At 36.8% G+C, this 26054-nt stretch overlaps 3 protein-coding genes across 3 annotated transcripts; 2 read left to right on the plus strand and 1 right to left on the minus strand.

Moving 5' to 3' along the window:
• Nucleotides 1-13271: 13271 nt before the first annotated feature.
• LOC112766377 (uncharacterized) lies at nucleotides 13272-14719 on the minus strand. The gene has a single exon (XM_025812270.3). The coding sequence runs from the start codon at nucleotides 14168-14170 to the stop codon at nucleotides 13436-13438; it is 735 nt and encodes a 244-aa protein (XP_025668055.1). The 5' UTR covers nucleotides 14171-14719; the 3' UTR covers nucleotides 13272-13435.
• Nucleotides 14720-19004: 4285 nt separating this feature from the next.
• On the plus strand, nucleotides 19005-19793 carry LOC112763732 (uncharacterized). Its single transcript, XM_025809328.1, has one exon. It carries the CDS (start codon nucleotides 19005-19007, stop codon nucleotides 19791-19793), a length of 789 nt encoding a protein of 262 aa, XP_025665113.1.
• Nucleotides 19794-24225: 4432 nt separating this feature from the next.
• Nucleotides 24226-25564, plus strand: LOC140180699 (uncharacterized). The gene is made up of 2 exons (XM_072221977.1): nucleotides 24226-24893; nucleotides 25441-25564. The coding sequence occupies exons 1-2, from the start codon at nucleotides 24226-24228 to the stop codon at nucleotides 25562-25564; spliced, it is 792 nt and encodes a 263-aa protein (XP_072078078.1).
• Nucleotides 25565-26054: the final 490 nt, after the last annotated feature.

Genomic DNA, 26054 nt, shown 5'->3' on the forward strand with positions numbered 1-26054 from the left:
TTACTGTAATGAGAGTATTACTTACAGTTAATTTTTCTATTCAAAGATTGAAAATTAATGTTGTTCTAGATATCTCAATATGGATTTTTTCCATTATTTAACTGATGTTTACTGCATGTTCTTTTGTTCTAATCCAGAAACTATGGCTTTAGCTACCAATGTTTCTGCACAAATTAGCAGTATTCCTATGCTGAATGGTTCAAACTTTAAAGTTTGGAAGGATACCGTGGAGATTGTCCTCGGTTGTATGGATCTAGATATAGCTCTTCGAGACGAGAAATCCACTTCCACTCCGGAAAACCTCAATGAGGTTAAAATAGAGAAGTGGGAGAGATCCAATCGAATGAGCATTATGATCATGAAACGCTCAATTCCTGAGGCGTTTTGGGGCTCAATTACTGAGAAAAAAGATGCCAAACAGTTCCTAAAGGATGTTGAAAAATTCTTTACTAAGAATGAAAAGGCGGAGGCAAGTAGTCTTTTGAGAAAACTTGTCTCCATGAGGTATAAAGGTAAAGGGAACATAAGGTAGTACATTATGAAAATGTCTCATCTTGCTTCAAAATTGAAAGCACTAAAGTTAGAGTTGTCCGAAGATTTACTCGTGCATTTCATTTTGATTTCCCTTCCTGCACACTTTGGGCAATTCAAAGTGAGTTATAACACTCTGAAGGACACTTGGTCCTTAAATGAGCTTATATCTCACTGTGTGCAAGAAGAAGAGAGGCTACAGCAAGATAAGACTGAAAGTGCTCACATGGCTTCATCTTCTCAATATAAAAGAAAGCGTAATACCACTGCGGATGTGCCTTCTCAACAGAAAAAGGCTAAGAAACAGGATCAAGTTTCAACCTGTTTCTTCTGTGAGAAGGTGGGACACATGAAGAAGGATTGTACCAAATATGCCACCTGGCGTGTAAAGAAGGGTATAATTCTTACTTTCGTTTGTTCTGAGGCTAGTTTAAGTTATGCACCTGTTGATACTTGGTGGGTAGATTCTGTTGCTACTACTCATGTAAGTGTTACTATACAGAGTTGCCTGTGGAGCCGACCACCAAGTGATGCTGAAAGATACATCTATGTGGCAGACGGCAATATAGTTGCAGTCGAAGCTATAGAAACCTTTAGATTATGTTCCACGAGTGGATTTTACCTGGATTTATTAGAGACATTTTATGTACCGTCATTTAGACGGAATTTGGTTTCTGTTTCTCGTTTGGACAAATCAGGTTATTTTTGTTCGTTCGGAGACAATAAAGTCAGTCTCTTTTATAATTCGAATAATATTGGCTTTGGTAATTTGGTAGATAATCTATATAAGCTTGACTTAAATTCCTATAATAATGAAATACTGCAAACGGGTACAAAACAAAGAAAACTAAATGAGAATTCGGCATCATTATGGCACAAACACCTAGGTCACATCTCTAAACAGAGAATTCAGAGGCTCATGTCGGATGAAATTCTTGGACCCCTAAATTTGGCGGACTTTGAAGTCTACATTGAGTGCATAAAGGGAAAAGGACAAACGAAGGAAAATTGGGTGCCGAGAGAGCTAAAGATGTCTTAGAACTGATACATACTGATATATGTGGCACATTCCCTACTGTCTCTTGGAATGGACAGTGGTACTTTATTACGTTCATAGATGATTACTCTCGTTACAAGTATCTATATTTAATTCATGAAAAGTCCCAAGCCTTGGATGTTTTCAAATCTTTCAAAGTTGAAGTTGAACTTCAACTTGAAAAGAAAATAAAAGCTGTCAAATCTTATCGTGGTGGTGAATACTACGGAAGATATGACGGTTCAAGTGAGTAATGTCCCAGGCCTTTTGCTCTTTTCTTAGAGGAGTGTGATATTGTTCTGCAATACACCATGCCAGGAAAATCTAGCATGAATGGTGTTGCAGAGCGAAGGAACCGAACTCTTAAGGACATGGTGAGAAGTATGATTAGTCATTCTTCTTTGCCTGAATCACTCTGGGGAGAAGTCTTAAAGACCGCAGTATACATCCTTAATAGGGTGCCAAGCAAAGCAGTTAACAAAATCCCATATGAAATATGAACTGGGAAAAGGCCCAGTATAAAGCATTTGCATATTTGGGAATGTCCAGCTGAGGCACGACCTTATAGGCCGCATGGAAGAAAATTGGACTCAAGGACAATTAGTTGCTACTTTGTTGGTTACGCTGAGCATTCACAGGGGTACAAGTTTTACAATTCTGCATCATGGTCTATTTTTTGAAATGAGAAAGGCAAGATTTATTGAGGGTGTTGAGTTTGGGGGGAAGAAAATATTAGGAATGTTGCTTTTGATGAGGATTCTGTAACTGACAATGATCAGGTCTTTGTGCCTATTATTGTTCAAGATACAGTTATAGTACAAGAGCACAATGAGAATCCTACTGTAGATCCAGTTACAGTACAAGAGAACAATGAGAATATCATTGTTGCTCAAGATACTGCTACAGCACAGAAAAATAATGAGAATCCTCCTCAATCCCAATCCATACAACAAGCTCAACAACCTTAAGAAGTGTCATTAAGGAAATCCAATAGAAAAAGGAGAAAATCCATCTATGGTCTCAAACAAGCTCTCTCGTTAATGGTATCACAAGTTTCATCAAGTTATTACCTCATATGGTTTTGAGGTAAATATTATAGAAAAGTGTGTATACCGCAAGTTCAGTGGGAGTAAATACTTTTTTTGGTCTTATATGTTGATGACATTCTACTTGCCAGTAGCGATATAGGCTTGTTGCATGAAACTAAGAAATTTCTATCGAACAAATTCGAAATGAAAGATCTTGGTGATGCCTCTTTTGTATTAGGAATCGAGATACTAAGAGATCGTTCTCAAGGTATTCTTGGATTATCACAAAAGAACTATATCGAAAAGATTTTAAGTAGATATGGCATGAAAAATTATAGACCAATGGACACACCCGTAGCTAAAGGAGACAAGTTTAGTCTCAAACAATGCCCTAAAAATGATCTTGAGAGGACAGCAATGCATGATAAACCTTATGCATCAGCACTATGGAGCTTAACGTATGCTCAAGTCTACATACGTCCCGATATATCATTTATAGTGGAAGTGTTGTGTAAATACTTGAGCAATCCAGGCATGAATCATTGGATAGCTGTTAAATGCGTAATGCGTTATTTAAAGAGAACAAAGGATTACATGCTTATTTATCGGAGATCAAAAAATTTGGAGATCATTAGGTACTCTGATTCCGATTTCATGGCATATGGTTGCAAATCTTTGTCACTGAGCTTCATATAGTAGATGATATTGAAAGGCCATTAAAGATATTTTGTGACAATAAGTCAGTAGTACTATACTCCAATAACAATAAGAGCTTGACAAAATTGAAGCATATAGACATCAAGCTCTTAGTTATCAAGGAGGAAGATTAAGAAAAACAGATTTTCATAGAACATATAGGAACACAGTATATGCTAGCAGACTCACTAACTAAGGGATTGATCCCTAAAGTCTTTCCTGAGCACACTGCTCGGATGGGTGTCAATATTAGTGATGCCTTGGTTTAGTGGGAGTTTATTTTATGCTATATGTCCTATGACAGATATTGAGTTATTTTTCTGCAGAATTAAGTTGATGGTTTATTTCATGTTATATGAAATGTTCATTTTACAATATTTGTATTGTGTTTGATCTCAATAAAGTTTTAAAGTTGGACCAGCTGGAAATAGACATGCATGAGATCATTTGGCATGTAATTTCCATATTACTCATCCAAATTTGATCTATGTCGTTAAGTATATTAGGATGGTGATTGTCGTGGTTTAGTCACGATATTAATGTGATAAAAGCTGCAGTAGTTCCATATCTAATGTATGAGACGGACCAGATTGTTAAAGTAATGAGAGAAATAGCATTCAGATGCGCGCATAAAGTTTATAAGATGTGATTATATCAGGAAAGAATATATGTATAGCCCAAGTGGGAGATTGTTAGGAAATTATTTAATTTCCTAATTTATTTGTGGGCAATACATATATTAATTGTAATCACAAATTATGCTATTTCAAATTAAATGACTTATATAATGATGATCTCATTTATTGTTATAAATGCTAATTAAATAAGTCATTATTACTTTTGATTTGGAATTAAATGAGAATAAAACCAGATATTATCTTTTGTTCCTTAGATAATTATCTTTTTGGATTTTAGATATATTATCTTTTGGGCTTTAGATACTATTTTATTGGGCTTAAGGGTTTAATGGGTGTCATGCTCAAATATAAATAGGCCTACAGGGTTTCGGTCCCCAATATACCAAAAAGCCGCCTTTGTCGCTCTTTTCCCATCAAAAGAGTTGCAATTCAACCGCCTAGGAATACAGAAGGTTTTGGTTGAGGAAGATCGAAAGAACCACAAGATCCAAATCCTTCTGCATTATGTTATATTTTTTATGATTCAATATGGATGATCTGAGTTATTGAAATTAATTTATTCCAACAATATCATGATCGCATGACTTCTCATTCAGATTTTAGGTACGTTAATTTCTCCATTTAGATCTTGATTTTTATGTGATTATTAGATTTTTGTTATTATATTTCTGATTAACACATTTCGAGAATCTATGCAGCTGAGTCAAGAACACTATCATATGAAGGTACAAATGCTGACCCTGACCCTGATTATACTTGCATATGGTTATGGTTAATGTTCATCTTAATAATGTGTGATATTGATTAAAATGTGGTTCATATTTGGACTAGACTTGAATGTTTTTGTATGGCCTCTCATATGCATTCAGAATTTATCTTAGGTTCTTCCTTGGCAAGTTAGCAATAACATAACACATAGCTAGGGCCTGTATTTTAGTGATGCAGAATTATACAATTTTCTAGTTTCTTTCTCTATTTCTTTATTTTTTTGGGACTTCCTCCCAGGTTTGGGTAGAATGGTGATCCTTGTGTTCCTCAACAACATTCATGGATTGGAGCAGACTGCCAGCTAAACAAAAATAACAACAAATGAGTCATTGATGGACTATAATTTTTTATTATCCTTGTTCTTAGGTTTTTATTATGCATGTTGTTGTGCAGACCATTTAGTGCCATCTTAGCTTAATGGTTACTTGCCTTGCTTATTCCATGTAGTTTTTTCTTTCTTGTTACAAAATCAAATATCATTTCTTTTTTTTTTCTCTTTACTATATAGCTCCTTAAGTAACAAATTAAAAGCCAATGATTATAGGTGTCTCTGCTCACAGAAAACTTGCAACTAGATTCTGTTAATTTATTTGGTTTTCAGATAATGTTTTCTTAAATCATTTGGGAAGTTTAAGTTTTGATTTTGCTTTGGTTTATGAAAACATCTCTTTCTATATATGTTCCTTTTTGAATGTCCATATCAACTCCACTTAGCAAAGAAATTTGTACCACTAGGACATGAAGCCATTATGTTCGTGTTAAAAACTCAAAATAAATATTTAATTTTAATATTATTTGTTATTTCATGTTGTTTCTGTTGATAAACAGTGGTCTTGACAATCAAAGTCTAAAGGGCTTCTTACCAGATGACATATCCAAACTACATAATCTACAAACTCTGTGAGTTATCAGTAGATTATTTTGTGTTTAAGACAAAATTATTGTGTACCCTAATATAATATTTATTCTAATACATTTTTTTTAAAAAAAATAATGTGTGTAAATATCAGATGTATAAACTATGTAAATTGTACTTGTGACAATTAAATAAGAAGTACCGACTGATCTTTGAATAATTTGTCGGACCTTTATATTTTTCCTTATTTTAACTCACGACTTAATAAGAAATAGAAAGAAGTAACATCTCTTCTATTCCTCATGCTTATTTTTCTATGTGCACTACAGAAACTTGAGTACGTAGAACAGCATTTGTGGAGCTATTCCATCTACATATGATTTCATTTACCATTGTTTATTTGTTTTGCCTATTTATTTATTTTCTATGATTCCATAGGCATTATTTGTGATATTTGGTAATTTAGTTTCTAATTTTTGAATATATAGTTGTTCTAATATTTAAGAGTTGAAGATTTGATTTACATTTTGTAAAGGTTTAACGGGAAGTTAGGCTGTTTAATGCGACCATTCAAATGGTTATTATAATTGATGTTAGTTCAGAACAATTGAAATTTTTAATTTATACATGTTAACTATCTTTGAGGAGTAACTATTTTTGTCTAGCTTCATTTATTCATTTGATCTATTCTTCTCGTGGAATTAAAAGTCAAATTTTTAAAAAATGGTAACCTTAATACTTTTCAATACTTTCATATATTTAGTGAAAATTATTTTTTAATATTTTTGTACCGTTTTTTATTTGATCTCGATATATTATTTTACAGCAAAAATAATTGTCATTATTGCTGGATGAGGATCCTGCGATCATGGAAAGGCGTGGTGTCCTTAAAAGATGCTCGAATTATATTGGAGTGTATAAGTTAAGATAGATGCAATTGTTTGGTCTAAATAGATATTGAATAAAGCAAAGTTATGTTGTTTATGAATTATTTTTACCATGTTTTAGCTTAGATTGTGGATAATAAATTTGATGTATTTAAAATTTTTTTAATATTTTAAATTCTATATTTCTATGTAGACATTGTGAATATTTTTGGTATTTATTTGAAAAATTGATCTATGTTTGATTCTCTTTATATTTTGTGAAAATATAATTATTTATGAAAATGAAGTTTTAATAGTGGTAAATATAAAATTACTAAAAATCTATAATTATAATAAGTTTAGGAATAATGATCGATTTAGCGACCAATTTAGATTTTCAATTCAGGAATTAGCGATCAATTTAGCGACCGATTTTACATTTCAAATAAGGTATCGGCGACTGATTTAGCGACCGATTTTATCGGCGACTGATTCAAAGGCAAAAATGTTGGTCGCCATTTAGCGGTCGATTTAGCGACGGAAAATTTGGTCACCATTTAACGACTAATTTAACAACCGATACTCTTTATGAGGGTTTGATGACCTTGTTCAAAAATTGATCGCTAACCGTTAGCGATCAAAGTTGGTCGCTATTTTCTAATTAGCGACCACCAAAATCGGTCATTAAATTGATTGCTATTCCAATAATTTCTTGTACTGCAACATATCGTGGTGTTCAACTTTTTCCTTATTCTCTCTTCTGCATAATCATGACGAGACAAAAACAAAAATAATTTTCTATTTTCTTATTTTTTACACTAACCGTTTTAAGTTGTTATTATTTATATTTTTTTATTTAACTCCCTTGTCAAGTCTTTTAGAAAACATTCAACCCTAAAATATTAAAGTCTCCCGCAATTTATCGAGAAAAAGGCTTATAACAAGTACAAGTATAATTTTTATAAAGTTCAAAATTATTTTTGATTATTTTAAGTATTTTTTAATTTAAAAAATTTATTATAAGCAATTTTTATAATTATTATAGCATTTTTATAAATTTAAAAATTTTTATTGTACCCATTTCATCTTTCAATGAATACAAGTAAAATTTTTATAGGGTTTATAAAAGAATTTTAACTATTGTAAGTATTTTTATAAACTTTAAAATTTTGTATTGTAATCATTATAACTATTGTAAGCATTTTTATAAAGATGAAAAATTTTTATTGTACCTGTTACATTTTACAGCGAGTAACTAAAATTTTTAAAACATTTATAATATTTTTTTACAACAAACTAAAGTATTTTTATAAAGTTTAAAGATTTTTATTGTAAAAGTACTACGTGCACATTAAGAATACATGTGTTGTTTAATTTTTTAAGATTTAATTATTTTATTAGTACTTATAATTTTATCTAATTTGTAATAAGGTTCTTATATTTTTTTTTTTAAATTGGATTCCTACATTATTTTTAATTTTGTAATTAGGTCTTTTTCGTGTCAAAGATGTTTAAATTAATAAAATATTTTTTTTAAAAAATATGTGATTAAAAATATAATTAGGTTCTTAATTATAGATATATTCAATTTGCAGAAAAATGTTTAGTTAATTCTAATATTTTTTACACTAAAAATGATCAAATTATGAAATTAAAATCAGTAAAGAAACCTAATTAAAAAAAATAGGATTAAAATCAAGACCTAATTAAAAAATTGATAAAATTTATAAATTTTATAAAAAAATTTAGTTGTACTAATTATGATCCCTGTTCTTGGTAAATTGTGGACGGAAGGCTCATATATATATATATATTTGGTATCTACCACACCTTTATATTATTTACCATAATTTTTTATTTTTAATATTTTTAAAATTTTATTTATTTGAAATAATATAGAGGCCTATGCTAATGAGACATTGACAGAGGGGGAATGAAATGCAACAAATTTTTAATTTTATTCTCGATGCAATTATAAAAGCTTAAGTAAGATAGGTCTTTCCTTAAATATTTTTTAGTAAGTCAATAATATTACACTTTTTTTATTGAACGAGTATATCTTGACTACTATATATATTTTCTATATTTTGTATGGATAGTTTCAATTTAAATGAACAATTTATTCTTTTGAGTTGATCTGTTGACCCTACTATAAAATAATTTAGAGCTTAAATATAAATTTTAAGTATATTTTTTAAAAAAAGAAAATAGTTATAGTTTAAAATTTAAATAATTATTATATATTATAATTATTATTTAAGGAGTATTATTGCATTTTTTTTCAAACTGCATTAGTACGTATCAGCGAGTAAGATAAGTGTTTTCTATTTATATTTAGCTAAAATGGTTTTATGAAGAAAACTGTTAGAGAATCATTAGAATTAATTTAGATCAATTAGTATCATCTATATTTATATAGTATATCTGTACATTAATTGTAGGATTTTATGTCTTTATTACTTTGATTCATTTAGTATCTATAAATACCTCTTGTATATTGTACCTTAGATCACAACTCAATAATACACTTTTCAGGTTACTCTTTCAGTCTCTTATTTCTATCATGGTATCAAGAGCTTAGGTCTTTTTTTTTTTCCATTGAATATTAGTTCATAGCCCCATTGTTTTTTTCTTTTCCGGCAGTGTTCTTTGGCCTTTTTTTCGTTACCTTTTCGACGCTTTGGTTCGTCACCTCCGGCATCATCGTATTCCTCTCTTTGTCAGCTTTCCAACGCTGCTGAGATCGCTGCCATCAGCCACCGGACGCGCCGTCACGCGCCGCCGGAATCCTGCTGCCCGCCTCCATTGTTTCTCCTTCAAAAGGTTCAGCAGCCGTTGGATCTCGACTCCAATCGGACGATCCTCGCGCTGTCACGTGTCAACTGAGCCTCGGACAACCCGTGCACGCCCGACCTGACCTTCTCACGCCCGGCCTGACCCGCACTTCCACCTGGTTGCCGCGTGTCTTTCTCCCTCCTTTCACGTGCCGCCACGTGTCCTTGTCTCGCTGATGTGGCGCTGTCGTGGCTGCTGATGTGGCACTGACGTGGCAGACAAGTGGGACCCTCCCTAAGGTTTTTTGGTGAGCTCTTTCCGATTTTGCACTCCGATTTCTTATTTTCTGCTCCGAAATTGCCGTTTTCTCTCCTCTCTTTGATCTTTGTGACTGCTATCATGAAAAAGCCAGATGTTTTTGCTGCCACCGACAAAAAGGGTAAATTCTGTCGAAACTGTAACCGTTCTTGGCACCTCTTCCCCGACTGTCCTTCTGTTGAATGTTGCACCTGTCACCAGAAAGGTCACCTTAGCTACCATTGTTCACAGCTGTTCTTCCGTTACTGCAAGCTCTCGGGACATTAATTACTGCCTGTCCTACTTGCCCACCACGTCCTAGTCCACTCAACTCGTCTCCTGTCTCTCTTTCTGATATTGCATCTCTTCTTCAGCGTCTTCTCTCTGTTTCTGGTAATACCCCTGCTGCTTTTTCCACCTCTCCAGGTAATTCTAAATGGTACTTTGACTTGGGTTGTTTTAATCACATGTCTCTGTTGTGTAATATTTTCTCGTCCATGTCTATCACTACAAATGGACCTTCTGTCAATACTGCAAATGGCTCCCTCTTGCACGCAACACACAAGGGTTCTATATCCCAGTCAACTCTTAATCTTCCTGATACTTATTATATTCCCAAATTAAACTTCAATCTTATTTCTGTTGGTCAACTTGTTGATCTGGGTTTTGAAGTCACTTTTTCTTTTTCTGGTTGTCGTGTACAGGATCCTCAGACGGGACAAATCATCGGGACTGGATGTAAGGTTAGAAGGTTGTTTGAACTCGAGAATCTTCATATTCCTCCTGTACCAAATCTCTATGCTGCTTCTTCTCCCTCTACCCTCCACTTATGGCATCAGCGTCTTGCCCACACCTCCCTAGGAAAACTGCGTCCTCTTGGCTCTCAGGGTGTTTTAGGTCAGGTTCCAAATGAATCTTTTGATTGCATTTCTTGTCAAACTGTCAAACAACCTACTTTATCTTTTCACAATAATTCATCTCTTGCTTGCTCTCCTTTTGATCTCATTCACTCTGATGTTTGGGGCCCCGCTCCCACTGCCTCTATGGGCGGAGCTTGATACTTTGTCGTTTTCATTGATGATTATTCCCGTTTTACTTGGGTTTATTTGATGACTAATCGCCATGAGTTACCTCAGATCTATATCAACTTTGCTACTATGATTAAAGCTCAGTTTTCCAAGGTCATTAAGGTTTTCCGACGTGATAATGCTATGGAATACCGTAATTCCAAACTCTTAGCCTTTCTTGCAGAATAGGGTACTTTGTCTGAGTTTTCTTGTCCTGGTACATCTCAACAAAATGGTAGAGCTGAACGCAAATACCGTCACATTCTTGACTCCGTCCGTGCAATGCTCCTTTCTTCTTCGTGTCCTGAGTGTACTTGGGGTGAAGCTATTCTTACTGCTGTTCATATTATCAATAGACTCCCTTCTTCTGGTCTTGGTAATGTTACTCCCTTTGAGCGTCTTTATCATATCTCCCCAGATTATAGTTCTCTTCGAGTTTTCGGTTGTGTATGTTTTGTTCTTCTTCAACCTCATGAACATAGTAAACTTAAACATCGGGCTCGTATGTGTTGTTTTCTTGGTTATGGCACTGAACACAAGGGTTATCGTTGTTAGGATCCTCTCTCTAAACGTATTCGTATATCTCGTCATGTTGTCTTCTGGGAGCACCACATATTTTCTCGATTCTCATCCTTTGAGTCGATTCCTACTACTTAGTCACCTTTGTTTACTAACCCCAATGTTGATCTTTTTCCTAGTGATGATTCTACAGATTCTATCTCAAGTGACCCTCCACAGCCTCATGTTCTTCCGCCTTCTCCATCTCTCGATGATTCCAGACCGGACGATGATACACGATAGTTAAATATTTGATTGAAATCTCTCTTATTGAAGTTTTATATTATTGTGTTTTTTTTTTATTATTCATTATAAAATAATTCTTAGGCATTGTAAGAACAAAATGAGTATTTTTACTCTATGTGACTATGTCATTTCAGTTTTGATACATTAATAGCGTAAAGGGTAAATCATTTTTATTATTTAAAACTATATTATAATATGAATAGAATAGAACAATAATTATTCCTATTTGCTCTCTCTTCAATATAATATAAGTGTCAACCAGCGTGGCCCCTAGCTACGGTAGCTTGTTTAATGCATTTTGATTTTGTGTCTATTTTGGCTCTTGGACAGAACTATAGGGTTCGGTCCATCTTCGATATTCAAATAACATATATGACCTTATACCTAAGTTTTTGGCTGCATATGGTAGGAAGCGTGTCATATATATATATAGTACGTTTATACCTATATAGTTTGAGCGCAATATTGTGTAACAACAGACGCATGCATTATCTTAATAGTTTTATGCAGGATTAACAAGGAATTATATATATCTGCTATATAACAGAAATCAGCAACAACCAACAAAGATTAGGTTTAAGAGATGATGTTGATCCTTCATATATACTAGATACAGTGAACCGTAGTTTGAATTCTTGCCTAGAAAAATTAAAGTACCTAACACAGAAACAGAAGCGTTTCAAATAAGATTTCTTAAATGGGAAATAATAAGATTAAATTTGTTAAGTATTGATGGCTTGACATAGTTATATTATTTAAACAGTCCAGTTCATCCAATATGTATGTACCAGATTCTATGCTAATGCTACGTCACGTATCACGGTGGTCAATTAAACGCTACCAAATGAGAGTTTTAAACTTGCTATATATACATGGAACAATGTTTTGGAATCCATTTATACCTTATACTAGACTGGTGCTTGGTTTGTTTCACCACTAATTTTTCCCTGGCCTCTCTCTTAAATGCTGGTTTGACTTTTATGTATAGAATATTGGAAACTTGCATTGCTGTAGTTTAAACATCGTACTTGATCATAAGCGCAACAAAATAAACACTCCGATTGGTAGTTGAACATGCATCATTGCATTGGTTGGACTATATGGTCATAATGGAGATTAAAATAGATCTCTCTTTTCTAATGTATTAGGGAACGTAAAGTTTCCGACTGAGAAGGCACTAATAAACAGCGACGAGCGTTGGCTCAAATGATTTAAAGGCGACGCGGTCGAGCCTTTAATTTCTATTAATTGGAATTGGAATAAATTAAAGGCCAAGTAGTAGTACAACTAAACTAACGCGTTTTGCATTGGTAACAAGAATTACGAACTCTCAGCTCCTCTTTTCCATTTTAATATCACATTCAGCTACAGAAATCTCATTCAAGCTTTCCATATTATTTCAACACTACTACTTCACGTACTCTTTGTCCTATCGTTTTTATAAAGATTCAATCACCTAAGATAGGGTTCTTAGTCAGTTTCCATCCAGCTGTGAACAGATATGCCTACCATATTTAAATTTGAACCCAAATAATATTATATATTGAATACTCTTGATATTTTCGTATAAAATAGCATTATAAACTGTTAGATAATTTAAAATATTTAAAAAATATATTTATTTATTATTGTATTACGTGTCCATTAAAATTAATCGCTAAAATTAATTATGAATATAAAATATATATTAAAATATAAATACACATTAAAAATAAATTAAACTATACATATATTTATACATAAATATATTAGTAATTAATTTTAATTTTGAATAATATTTTTTATTTATCTAACCGTTCATAACATCACACCTTAACGGAAGTATCTCTCTATATTACAAGCTGATTTAGTGATCAAATGAAAATAGAAAAAGCAAATAAAGACTAATTATGAATAGGCAGAAGTAAAATAAGCCATCCAAGAAAGAAGAAGATTATTATTTACATACACCATAAGTAAAAATTAATTGAAGTGCAGAATATACTTTAAAAACAACAACACCACATTCATTAATAAGAACAAAAAAAGAAAGCGAAAACTATTGTGATTCATCATATAGTTCATAGACAAGTCTCAATGAAAATTAGAGTGGTCAGAGAAATTTGAAGATACATATTCCCTCACTTCCCTGGCAATCACATCCCTCATCACATCCCAAAACCCTGAACCCACACTAGTCTCCGGCGAGGCTCGCTGTTGCTCCGCCTCCACCGCACCGCTACCACGATCAATCCCAGGCGGGGCAAGAGTCAACGCAGTCAACGGGTCATCCTCCAAGGGCAACGTGCAAGGTGGCAGGGCCCCTGAAGAACACGAGGCTCTCTCGTTTGTTGGCGCCGCAGCAAGAGAAGCGCAAGTAGCGTGAACTCCGGTAGCACTACCACCGCGACGTTGGTCTCTGGCCCTCCGCTTGAGAGTGGAGTTCCAGTGGTTCTTTACAGCGTTATCGGTTCGGCCCGGCAATAACCTGGCAATGGTGGCCCATCTGTTACCGTACTGGGCATGGGCGGCGATGATGGTGTCGTCCTCGTGGGAGGAGAAGGGACGGTGCTCCACCGTTGGGCTTAGCTGGTTGCACCACCTTAGTCTGCAGGACTTGCCCGACCTCCCCTTTATGTAGCGACTAATGAGAGTCCAGTTTCGTGCCCCGTATCTCTCCACCAAGCGGGTCAGGATCCGGTCTTCTTCTGCGCTCCATGGACCTTTGATCCTCTCGGGCCTGTTGGGATTCCTTTGCGTTGACTCCGACGACGAAGAGTCCGAAGAAGAAGCTGTGCACGATGAGCTTCTATTATTCAATGCTTCCATTATATCGACTCCACTGAAACTACTATTCAGTTTAGACTTATGAGTGATTGTGTAGAGCTAGAGTGGTTTTGGGATTAGCAAGTGCAATGGGCAAAGATAGTGTTTATTAGGGGGTTTATATATGTAGAGAGAGAGATAGAGATTGGTGTGTGTATGTATGTGTGATGTGAAGGTGCATGCAGGTTGGAATAATATTATAATAGTAATTAAGAAATGTGCGTGTGCGACTTGGAAGAAGGGGAAAAAGGGATTAAGGGTACTTCCAGGAAAGTGGCTTTGGTTTTTGTACAGTTGGTGGGTGTGGACTCTGGAGGCTTCAACACTGGAGGGTCTAACTACAATGACTCTCCACTACTCTCTCCATATATATCCTTCTTTCTTTCTGGCTGGCATACTCTTTGACCATTTTGTCCTCTTTGAAATTTCCTCAACATCTTCATTCTTTTCTTTTAATTTATTTTGTTTTTGTATGTTGCTTGCAATGCATTGCATATTATATAGAGGAAATCCATTCATATTTAATATTGTCATTACAGTTATTAATCCGTCATTTTCTGTTTGTTGCCTTCTTTTGCACCTTGTATCATTGATGATCACAGTTAGCATAGCATCATTTTGGGCACACTCCCACTCCGGTGAGGATTGGGTTTCTGGATTTGGACTAATCAAGTTCGCATATATTTAGTCTAAATTAATAAACCAAGAAAAGACCCTAGTATGGAAAATCAACAGCTGTCTAGAGTAGACAGATACTATTTATTTAGGGACGAAGCTATGTAGGGACAAGAGGATAACATTAATTGAGCAGCATAAAATAAAATCATTCTCGTACTAATAACTAGGCTATCAATATTCGGATGGTAACTCAATTTTTTTAGTTTTCTTAAAATACTTTCTAAAATCATTTTAAAATAAAATTTTGTACTAAGAGAATAAATAATATCTTTATGTATTTATTTTATTAAGAAACTAAAAAATAATAATTATTTTAACCAATGTTCTTAAGACAAGATAACATTGATAAGTAAATCATTTATTACTATGCTATTATTACACGTGGGCAGAGAATGGTTAAATAAGAAAATTGATAAAATGAAAAAAAAAATATAATTACTATTAAATTTTTAATTTTTAACATATATACGTGTTATTATTTTAATTTAAAAATAATTAAATATTTACGTTTTTATTTTAAAAAATTTTGATCCACTTAATAATATATATATTTTTTTAGGGAAGCATTTAAAACATGACAGGAGAGGTCGAGCTGTTGAACACAGAACAAACGTTTTCTGAATTTTTAATTTAATAGTATAGAATTAAAAGATTGAGAAAAAAGGTAGAAAAGAGGGTCTAAAACCTTTTTTGACTGCTTTTGTTTGTTTGAGATCTTATACAGCTGTAATGTAAAAGCATATCTCCCAACTCTATCTATAAACAACCAATTATCAATGGAAAAAAAAAGAAGTGGAGTGTTCTGCGGCAATATGTTACAATAAAAAGCATAGCCTCTGCTGTGACCCCTGCTGTTATAGTATTTGAAATATCTATTAATTAAGAGGTTTACGTTGAAGTAATAGAAAGATTAAGCATTTTAAAATACTGATCGGCCGAAAACATTTGAAAGTGAAAGAGTAAAAGAAAAGGCATAAAAAAACTAAGCAGCTTGGAAATACTACTTCAACGTCCTCCACGTAGGAAGGGCCCGCTACCAGGCTGTAAGAATCTCACGTGATTCAAGTTGAATCCCTTTGACTTTTTGCTCTAATGTAGCGTTTATCCGGTCCCACACTTTCTCCTGGAGCGTGACCTCACACTCCAACCCCACTGGACCCAATCCATTACCACGTCATTCCATTAATTCTAAAAAATGAAAAACAACCAAACAAAATAGCATTTGTTACGGGTATCCTGTCTTGTTACATTCGTCAAATTATATTCGGTTGAGTTAATACAATCTTTACAAGCAGGAGTAATATTATTGTTGGGAATAGTTTGATTTGAAAAACAAATTTGAAGCAGGTAAAACACGCGCCTAAAATATGAGTATGATGATGAGGGAGGGAGACATGATGGCAGGGGTAGCCGCCCACGTGGCAAAAATAAATGGTATTTTGGAGTGTTGTGGGGAGAGGTGTAAAGAAGGGAAGCAGTTGGGCAGTTGATAGTAGCCAGCTGGCACCAAACTCCAATGCACCGACTTTCTCTTGTTCTTGTTCTCAATTTTCAGTTGCAAATGGAATATTAATCCGTTCCTGCACTATATGGTTGCAACATAACCCTCAAGTGACTCAACCAATGCTAACAAACCAGACCACACCATATATAGTGTGTCTATGTGTGATTGCATAGGTTATTACTTATTACTTATTAGTACTACTATCTATATAAATAAATGAAGACAGAAGACGGTTCGGACTACAATAATTCGGGGTAGAGAGAGGCAGTTGCATGGTGGGACCTGGAATCGTAGAGTGAATGGATTTCATTCATGCAGATTTAAAACTCCTGTGAGGCGTGTGAGAGTGATAGGTAGCAAATGGTGGGTCCCACTGTGCCCCCCTCCAACCTATTTGCCGGTCCATTTGGGTCCTACTCCATTCCGCGTGTCCTCCTGAGACGGTCAACCTTGCTGCTCTATTTATTACTAACTTTGTTAATCGAGTCCGTTTAAATAAATATTGATAGTTAATTAATTAATAATAAATTATTAAATAAAATTTAAATTTATAAAAAATTAATTATTAACTTGTTAAATTAAAAGTATCGTGAATAAAAAAAAAAAATTTAGACTCAGTAATTTTGTTAAATTTTGACTAGCATGTAATCAGCAAAAAAAAAATAAGTCATTAGATGAAATTTCACACCAATTTCACACTATTAAAATCATCATTGATAGTTATTTGATGGCTACAAATCACAAAAATTGCTGGCCCCTAACATTCATCATAAAAAAAATTAAAATTTTAATTTAATTTTTAAAATATGTTTATATTATAATTTTAAATAAATTAATTAATTTTACAAAAAATTATACTAAATCTTAATATTTTACAATTTGAATTTTATTATAATTATTTTTATATGCTTAATTTTTTTTTTTAATTTCAAGACTCAATTTTTTCTATCTAATTCTTGTCTTTTCCGTTGTCTTATTTTTGCTCTTACAAATTCTTTTGTCTAATAATATAACTTCTCTAAGGGCTAAGCTATAAACATTTAAAATTAAATTCTATACTAAATACTGTGTCGGTTTATAATTAACATGATATGCACAACTTGTTTATATTTCCGTCTCTGCTGCACTTTGAAACAATTGTCTCTTTCTTTAATTGGATAACGTAAGTCCACTCAGATTCAAAGTTTACAGGGTGGAATAAAAGCAATATTTTAACTTATGTGCTTTGTTTTGTTTACTCCATATATGATATGATATGATTCTTGGATGACATTGTTGTAAGAAGCTTAGTCTATATTCCAATTCTAAATTTATTATAAATGTAAGTCATTTTTTGTTTTACATAGTCATAAAATTATGATGTAAACATATACTGTTAGTGTATTTAAATGTAAGCAATAGTGAATTGTAATTTTTTGTTTCCAGTTTACAAGTAAAATCAGCTAAATACATCTATAAACTATGTCCGTGATTAAACAGCCCATAAACTGCTTAGGTTGTAGCCCATCATGTTTCATACAATGTTACATGATACGTAATTGACCCAACAAGTAGCCCGTTATTTATTGGTCCAACTATAGAGTTTGGGATTGGACTTGAAATTTATTGTTTTACTTGGAAAAGTTTGTCATTAAACCAATAATAATAGCCATGTCCCTATAAAAAAAAAAAAAAAACAATAATGATAGTGTTCATACCCTGACCCAACAAATAAAATCAGGTCCAATAACGAGGAAAGGCCCGCCAAAAGAGGCGGCCTCTACAACATACCCGACCTCTTTAAAGAGGTCGGACACCATGAAGGAGTCCAGTTCTACCTGCCTAAACAGGTAACTACCTCTGCAGATTTCTCCCGCTATTTTTATCTCACCTAAAAGATAGATCTCAAAAAATTTCCAAAATAAAAGGGTGTGGTTAGCTATCAATAAAGATGGAACTACCACAACAAAGGTGTTTATCGACTCTATTATAAATACATTGACACCTCTCAGGTATAATTTACGTTCTAGTCTACTAAAAACATGTCTAACGCCCTTGCTAACTTAAGCATCGAAGTCTCTTGTAGGTACCATCCCCCACCTTCTCACGAGAAACTCGGACATGCTGCACCTCGGCATCAACAAGTCGGACGCTGCCATACAAAGGGATCTGGACCTCACGTTCAGGCCCAAATAACCCTCGGAACATTGGCGCCGTTGCTGGGGACCTGTGATTCTTTCTTTAACAATGGCGGACCACCAGTATGAAGATGGCCACACGACATCTGAATCTGAATCCGAACAACAAACAGAGGACAACGTCGTTATCTTACCTCTGCCATAGCACGCGCATGGTCCTCACAGAGAAGGGGGAACGTCAGAAAACCCCTAGCCAAGGCGGATTCAGTTGGAGATCCACCACCTCCAAGACGAGGAGCCTCCTCAAGTAGCGGAGATATTAGGCCTAGTCCATAGTGAACAGGAGCGACTAGAATAGCTGGAACACAAGGCTGAATGACAATGGAAAGTAGAGTGCGAGCTACGGAGAGAGGTAAGACGGCAAAGGGAGCTAGAAGAAAAGCTCTTGAAGTTAGAGACCGATCTTCGAAACTGACGTAACTGAACAGATCAGGAAGAAAGCCCCCTAGGAGGAGAAAACCCATTCATAGAAAAGATCATGTGGGCTAAAGCTCCTCGGAATTTCAAGACCCCAAACATGGATCTCTATGACGGAATGACCGACCCGAGACACCATCTCAGCAACTTTAAAAGCCGGATGTACCTAGCTGACGCCTTCGATGCTACCCGTTGCAAAGCCTTCCCGACTACTTTGACCAAAGCAGCAATGAAGTGGTTCGATAACTTATCCCCTAGGTCGGTAACTGGCTTTGACGACCTAGCAAGGAAGTTTCTGACCAGATTCTCCATCCAAAAGGATAAAACGAAGCACGCCACGAGCTTGCTAGGAGTTAAGCAAGAGGTCGTGAAAATCCTCCGAGACTACATAGAAAGGTTCAATAAGGCTTGTTTGGAGATTCAAAATCTGCCTACTAAAGCCGTGATCATGGGATTAGTTAACGGTCTTAGAAAGGGGCCGTTTTCTCAATCTATATCTGAAAGACATCCAAGTTCCTTAAATGAAGTGCAAGAAAGAGCGAAAAAATACATCAACATAGAGGAGAATTCTCGACTAAGGGAACCTTTCTTGGGACCAACCTTGCCCTACCAACCTCGGGAAAAGGAAAAAGAACCCAAGAAGAAGGAAGAGCAAAACCTCGAGAAGCCCCGAAGGTACCACAATTATACTCCCCTTAGAGTCTCTTTAGTGGATGTTTATAGAGAGATATGCCACACGGAAAAGCTTCCACCTCCTCGTCCGATCAAACATAAGAAGACAAGAAGCTGGATAGAATACTGTGAGTACCATAAGCTCTATGGAAATTCCACCAACGAATTTATAACTTGAAGAATGTCATAGAAAAGTTGGCCAGAGAAGGCCGACCAGACAGATACTTGGCTGACAGATCGGGCAACCCAAAAAAGAGAAGGAGGGAGGAAGAAGAAGGATGACAAGAGCGTCCACCTCAGATCCCCCAAAATGACACGTACACATGATCAATGAGGGATTTGCTGGAGGAGGAACGACGATATCATCACGGAAAAAGCACCTCAAAGAGGTATACCAAGTCGGGGAGGAAAACAGACTACCTGACTTGCCTATCATCTCGTTCACTAAAGAAGACGCTCAAGGAATAACACCTGGGAACGATGACCCCATGGTGATAACGATGATCCTCGTAAACGCCAACCTCCATAGAACCCTGATAGATCAGGGTAGCTCGGCGGACATACTGTTCAAACCTGCCTTCGACAAGCTCGGACTGGGAGAAAAGGACCTAAAGGCCTACCCAGACAACCTCTTTGGACTGGGAGATACGCCAATCCGACCTCTTGGGTACATCTTCATGTACACCACTTTTGGAAAGGGTGCAAGGTTGAAGACACTAAGCATTGATTATATTGTGGTTGATGTAAACTTGGCATACAATGACCTAATAGGTCAAACTACTTTGAACTGACTTGTAGCTGTCGTCTCAACACCTCACCTCTGTATGATGTTTCCCATGGCAGAAGGAATTGCCACTATTAAAGGAGACCAGAAGTTAGCACATAAGTGCTACAATGAAAGCCTTAATTTAAAAGGCAGTCCTGGGAGCAAAGAGGTCAACACGATTGAACTAGGTGGAGTCCGAACTCGTGAAGAACTGCGCCCCCAACCTGGAGGCAAAGTAGAGGAAGTACAAATCGGAGATCACCCTGACATAAGAATAAATGTAGGGGCTAATCTGGAGGAAAACCTGAAGGAACAGCTCGTTGACCTACTAAGGAAAAACTCCGACATCTTCGCCTGGAAAGCCTCTGACATATCTGGCATAGATCCCGACTTGATGTCCCTTAAAGTCGTAGTATACCCGGGCTCCTGACCTATTCAACAAAAGCATCGGAAGCTCGGACCTTAAAGGGCACAGATCGTGAAGGAGCAATTACAAGTCTTGCCAGAAGCAGGGTTCATAAGGGAGGTAAAATATCAATTGTGGCTAGCTAAAGTCGTTTTGGTGAAGAAAAAAAATGAAAAATGGAGGATGTGTGTTGATTACACTAACCTCAATAAAGCTTGTCCCAAGGATCCATATCCTCTCCCTAGCATTGATGCTCTGGTCGACTCAGCGTCAGGCTATCGATATCTGTCCTTTATAGACACTTAATCGAGATACAACCAAATCTCGATGCACAAGCCAGATCAGGAAAAGACCTCATTCATAACTCCAAAGGCCAACTATTGCTATATAGTAATGCCTTTTGGGTTGAAGAACGCGGGGGCCACATATCAGCTGTGAATGAACAAAGTGTTTTCCTCTCACCTAGAAAAACTCGTGGAGGTATATGTAGACGATATGCTCGTCAAAACTAAGGAGAACTCCACATTGTTGTCCGATCTCTTTGAGGTGTCCTCTACAATAAGGAAACATGAGATGAGGCTAAATACCTCGAAATGCACCTTCGCGGTAGAAGCAGGAAAGTTCTTAGGCTTCATGCTAACCCAGAGAGGCATAGAAGCGAATCCGAATAAATGTCAGGTTGTTGAGTTTGGAAAACTAATATGATGATCAAACATTATTAATTATTAATTGGGTGTTCATTAAAATATTTCCAATTGTTTGTTTAATGAATTTGGTTTAGTGTGCAGGAAAATTAATTTTCATAAATGGCCCAAATTAAACAAGCCACATATCAAATTGGTCCAACATTAGTGGCTGAAGAAACAAAGAAAAATCAAAATGGGCCAAACAAATGGAACCAAGCCCAGAAATAATCCAAAAGTCAAGAGTGATAATTCAAAAATAAAAGAAAAGATGGAAACGACCCAAGGTCATCAAAGCATGCTTCGGTTACTACATCCCTTGGTAACTGGAACATGAAATTAAATTCATTTTAATTTCTTTGAAACATCCACAGAAAGCTATTTTCTCTTTTCTCTCCTCTCTCTTACTTCGGTCACATCACTCAAAGAAGAAGAAAGAAGAAAAATAGAATGAAAAGAAAGGCTTCAATTAAGAAGCAAATCTATCTTGGTAAAGGCACAACAAAAAGTTTACTTCCTCTTTTATGCTACAAAGAAGAGGAAAGCCTCAGAGTCTCTAGCTGGAAGAAGCAAAAATGAAAAATATGAAGCCATCTTGGGTCAAAATCTCATCAATGATCATAATCAAAATTTGGGGCCAAAGTCAAGCTCAATGACCAAGATTGAAGAAGCTTGAAGAAAAAGGATGAGAGAGAAAAGGTGAGCTTGCATGCATCAGCCTCGGTCCTCTCAATCCTCTCTGATGAAGCTGCTGCTACTTTGATGTTGGAGAAGAAGACGTTGCTGTGAGGTTGGAACTAGCTTCAACCTTGGAAGCTTCACCCCTCTATATTAAGGGTGAATGGCCAAGGGTTAAGGTAAGGATAGTAAGTGAAAAAGCACAGAGTTTTCATAGCTACCCTAAAGCTATTTGAGTTCTTCTCCTTCCATTATGTTCATTTAGTTTTTTTTTTCTTAGTTTTGTCTATCTGAGTTTCACGGTAAAAGGAAAACATGGTGAGGTTTGTAAGAAAAAGCCAATGAGAGGTAAAAGACAGTGAGCAAAATTAGAGAAAAAGTCATAAGATGTCTCAGAGTTTCTTTGTACATCTTTCTGTTGTGTGTCATGATCCTGTGGAGAATTTCTTACAAGTTGGGTTAGCACTTTGCTGTTGAAAGCTTGGGTTGAGTCCAAGTCAAATTTAGATTGGGTTTAGAATCTGGATTTGTCCCGAATAGGATTGGGTGGATCCTAGTGAAACATTGGTGTTTGTAATCTTGAAAAAGAGATAGTGAAATTCCATCATAGTTGTGATGGAGACTGGACGTAGGCTACATTACACCTAGTAGCTGAACCAGAATATATCTGGTGTTATTTCTTCTTCTCTGCTTCTTTTCTGTTTCTGGATCTCTGGAGACAAAATGAAAAATATCTCTCATCTTGTTACGAGAAAAAATTAAAAATGTCTCTGAACTTGTTACGAGACAAAAGTGAAAATATCTCCTGAAGTCTGTGGAAAAAGTAAAAGTAATACTCTGGTGAAAAAGGAAGCTAAGATTCAATCCCCCTTCTCTTAGCCCCTAATTACCATCACAGGCCATACTCAAAATGAAGAGCTCGACTTGTGCCAAAGAGGTTTAACAATTAAATGGAAGGTTGGCAGCTCTATCCAGATTCCTAGTCGGATCAGCTCTGAAATCACTTTCCTTATACTCAATCCTCAGGAAAGGGAAACTGTTCATACTCTGGACCGAGCTGTTAGGTCCGGGTTGGACGAAGACGAAGTGACCGATCTCTTTAGGACTTGATCTGCTGCCGACCTCTACGGAAAGAGCTCGGACGAATTGCCACGAAGGCCCGAAAAGGCCCAAGAAAGAAGATTCACCGCCTACTAAAAGGCGGCTGGCCAAAAGATAGGTGATCTCACCCTCAAAATGATAAGATAAGATAACAAACTTATCTCAAAGAAGGTCACTCCACACTACTATAAATACACTGGAGCACCCAATTATAACTCATACTCCAATTCTACTAAAAACCTACCTAAAGCCCGTACTGACTTAAGCATCGGAGTCTCTTGCAGGTACCACCCCCTCCGGTGAACAAGGACCCGTAGCATCTCCTGCGTCAACAAGTTGGACATGGCAGCACTGTCCATATCTAAAGATATCATTCGAGATCGACCTCCCTGTTTTAGGTAACCCTCGGAACATTGGCGCCGTTGTTGGGGACCTAGAAGTCATCCCATCACCATGGCAATCAAGCAACCCTGCCAACGACCTCAACTCGGGATTAGAAGAAGGAACGCCACTTAAGAACACGAATGCCACACCAAACTCCCCAAAAGATACACACCAGTCCATGGGAGATAAGCAGACTCAGAACGCAGAAATTCTAGATGCCATTTGTGAACAGCAGTATTGCCTCAAACAGCTCGAACAAGAAGCCGAGCGTCAGCACGAAGCTGAGCGAGATCTCCGGAGGGAAACAAGACGGCGTTGAGAGCTAGAAGACAAACTCTTGAAACTTAAAGCCAACCTCAAAACCAAAACCGCTCGGTCCAACCGCGAAGATAGCCCTCACAAGGATCAAGACCCATTCACAAAAGAAATCATGAAGGCTAAAGTCCCAAAGGACTTCAAAGCTCCTGACATGACCCCGTATGATGGCATGTCTGACCCAAGTCATCACCTCAGCAACTTCAGAAGCCGGATGTACCTCACGGATGCCTCATACGCGACCCGTTGCAAAGCCTTCCCGACCACCCTGACCAAGATGGCGATAAAGTGGTTCGACAGCCTGCCACCAAGGTCGATTACAAGCTTTGATGACCTCGCCAATAAGTTCTTAGCCAGGTTCTCCATCCAGAAAGACAAAACCAAGCATGTTCCAAGCTTGCTAGGGATTAAACATGGAGATCGGGAAAGCCTCCACAGTTATATGGAGAGATTCAATAAAGCATGCCTTGACATACAGAACCTCCCTACAGAAGCAGCAATTATGGGACTCATCAACGGACTTCGGGAAAGACCCTTTAGCCACTCCATATCCAAAACACACCCAACATCTTTGAATGAGGTACAAGAACGGGCGGAAAAGTACATCAATATGGAGGAGAACTCCCGACTAGGAGAAGCCTCAAAGACCGGACTCTCCTACCCACCTCGAGACAAGGATAAAGAGTCCAGGAAAAAAGAAGACCAACCTACTGAGAAACCCAGGAAGTACCACAACTACACCTCTCTTCGGGTGTCCCTTGTAGATGTTTACCGAGAGATATACAACACTGAAAAGATTCCACCCCCTCATCCGATTAAACACAAGAGAGGAGGAAGTCAGACAGAGTATTATGAATACCACCGGATCTATGGGCATCCCATTAATGAGTGCTACGACTTAAATAATGTCATAGAAAAATTGGCACGAGAAGGGAGATTAGATCGGTTCTTAGCCCACAGAGCGGACGAACCTAAAAAGAGAAGAAGGGATGAAGAGGGCGAACGAGCTGAACGTCCCCCTCACACCCCTGAGAGACATATTCGTATGATAAACGAAGGATTCGCAGGAGGAGGGATCTCTAAGTCATCTAGTAAATGACACCTTAAAGAGGTGTACCATATCGGAGGAGGGGATAGGTCGGTTGACCTTCCCACTATTACCTTCACTCAAGAAGACGCCGCAGGCATCATCCTGGGGCATGATGATCCCGTGGTCGTTACCATCATACTCTCTAATACTAATCTCCACCGAACACTGGTAGACCAAGGAAGCTCTGCAGACATCCTGTTCAAATCCGCCTTCGACACACTCGGCCTACAAGAAAAGGAGCTCAGAGCGTATCCGAATAGCCTATTCGGGCTCGGAGATACCCAATCCAACCACTTGGGTACATCCCACTGCACATGACCTTCGGAAAAGGGACACGGTCTAGAACGCTAAGTATAGACTACATCGTAGTTAAGGTAAGCTCTGCATACAACGCTCTCATAGGTCGGACAACACTAAATCAACTCGCCGCAGTGGTCTCCACTCCACACCTGTGCATGAAGTTTCCAATGCCAGAAGGGATCGCCACCATAAAGGGAGACCAAAAACTCGCGCGAAGCTGTTATAATGTAAGCCTAAAACTTAAGGGTGATCCTAGAGGAAAAGAAGCAAACACTATTGAACTCGGGAAAACTCGAGCTCGCGAAGAACTTCGGCCCCGACCGGAAGGAGAAACCGAAGAAGTTCAGATCGGAGATACCCAAGACAAAATAACAAACATAGGGGCGAACCTAAAAGGAGATTTAAAAGAGCTGTTGACAAAGTTCTTAAAAGAGAACTCTGACCTATTCGGCTGGAAAGCCGCCTACATGCCCGATATTAATCCCGGACTAATGTGCCATAAATTGGCAATATACCCTGGATCTCGGCCAGTACAGCAAAAACGCAGAAAACTCGACCCAGAGAGATCGTAAGCTGTGGAAGAACAGGTACAGGCCTTATTAGAAGCAGGGTTCATAAGGGAGGTCAAGTACCCATTATGGCTGGCCAATGTCGTGCTGGTCAAAAAGTCAAATGAAAAGTGGCGGATGTGCACTGATTACACCGACCTCAACAAA

The sequence above is a fragment of the Arachis hypogaea genome, chromosome 17 (assembly GCF_003086295.3).
Source record: "Arachis hypogaea cultivar Tifrunner chromosome 17, arahy.Tifrunner.gnm2.J5K5, whole genome shotgun sequence".
NCBI lineage: Eukaryota > Viridiplantae > Streptophyta > Magnoliopsida > Fabales > Fabaceae > Arachis > Arachis hypogaea.

What these genes read in the sequence shown, in the direction of transcription:
- LOC112766377 (XM_025812270.3), bottom strand. Translation starts at nt 14,170, where the DNA reads ATGGAAGCATTGAATAATAGAAGCTCATCGTGCACAGCTTCTTCTTCG.
- LOC112763732 (XM_025809328.1), top strand. Translation starts at nt 19,005, where the DNA reads ATGTGGGCTAAAGCTCCTCGGAATTTCAAGACCCCAAACATGGATCTC.
- LOC140180699 (XM_072221977.1), top strand. Translation starts at nt 24,226, where the DNA reads ATGGCGATAAAGTGGTTCGACAGCCTGCCACCAAGGTCGATTACAAGC. An exon ending in CGAGAAGGGAGATTAGATCG is followed by an intron (nt 24,894 to 25,440) that starts GTTCTTAGCCCA and finishes ACGCTCTCATAG; the next exon opens with GTCGGACAACACTAAATCAA.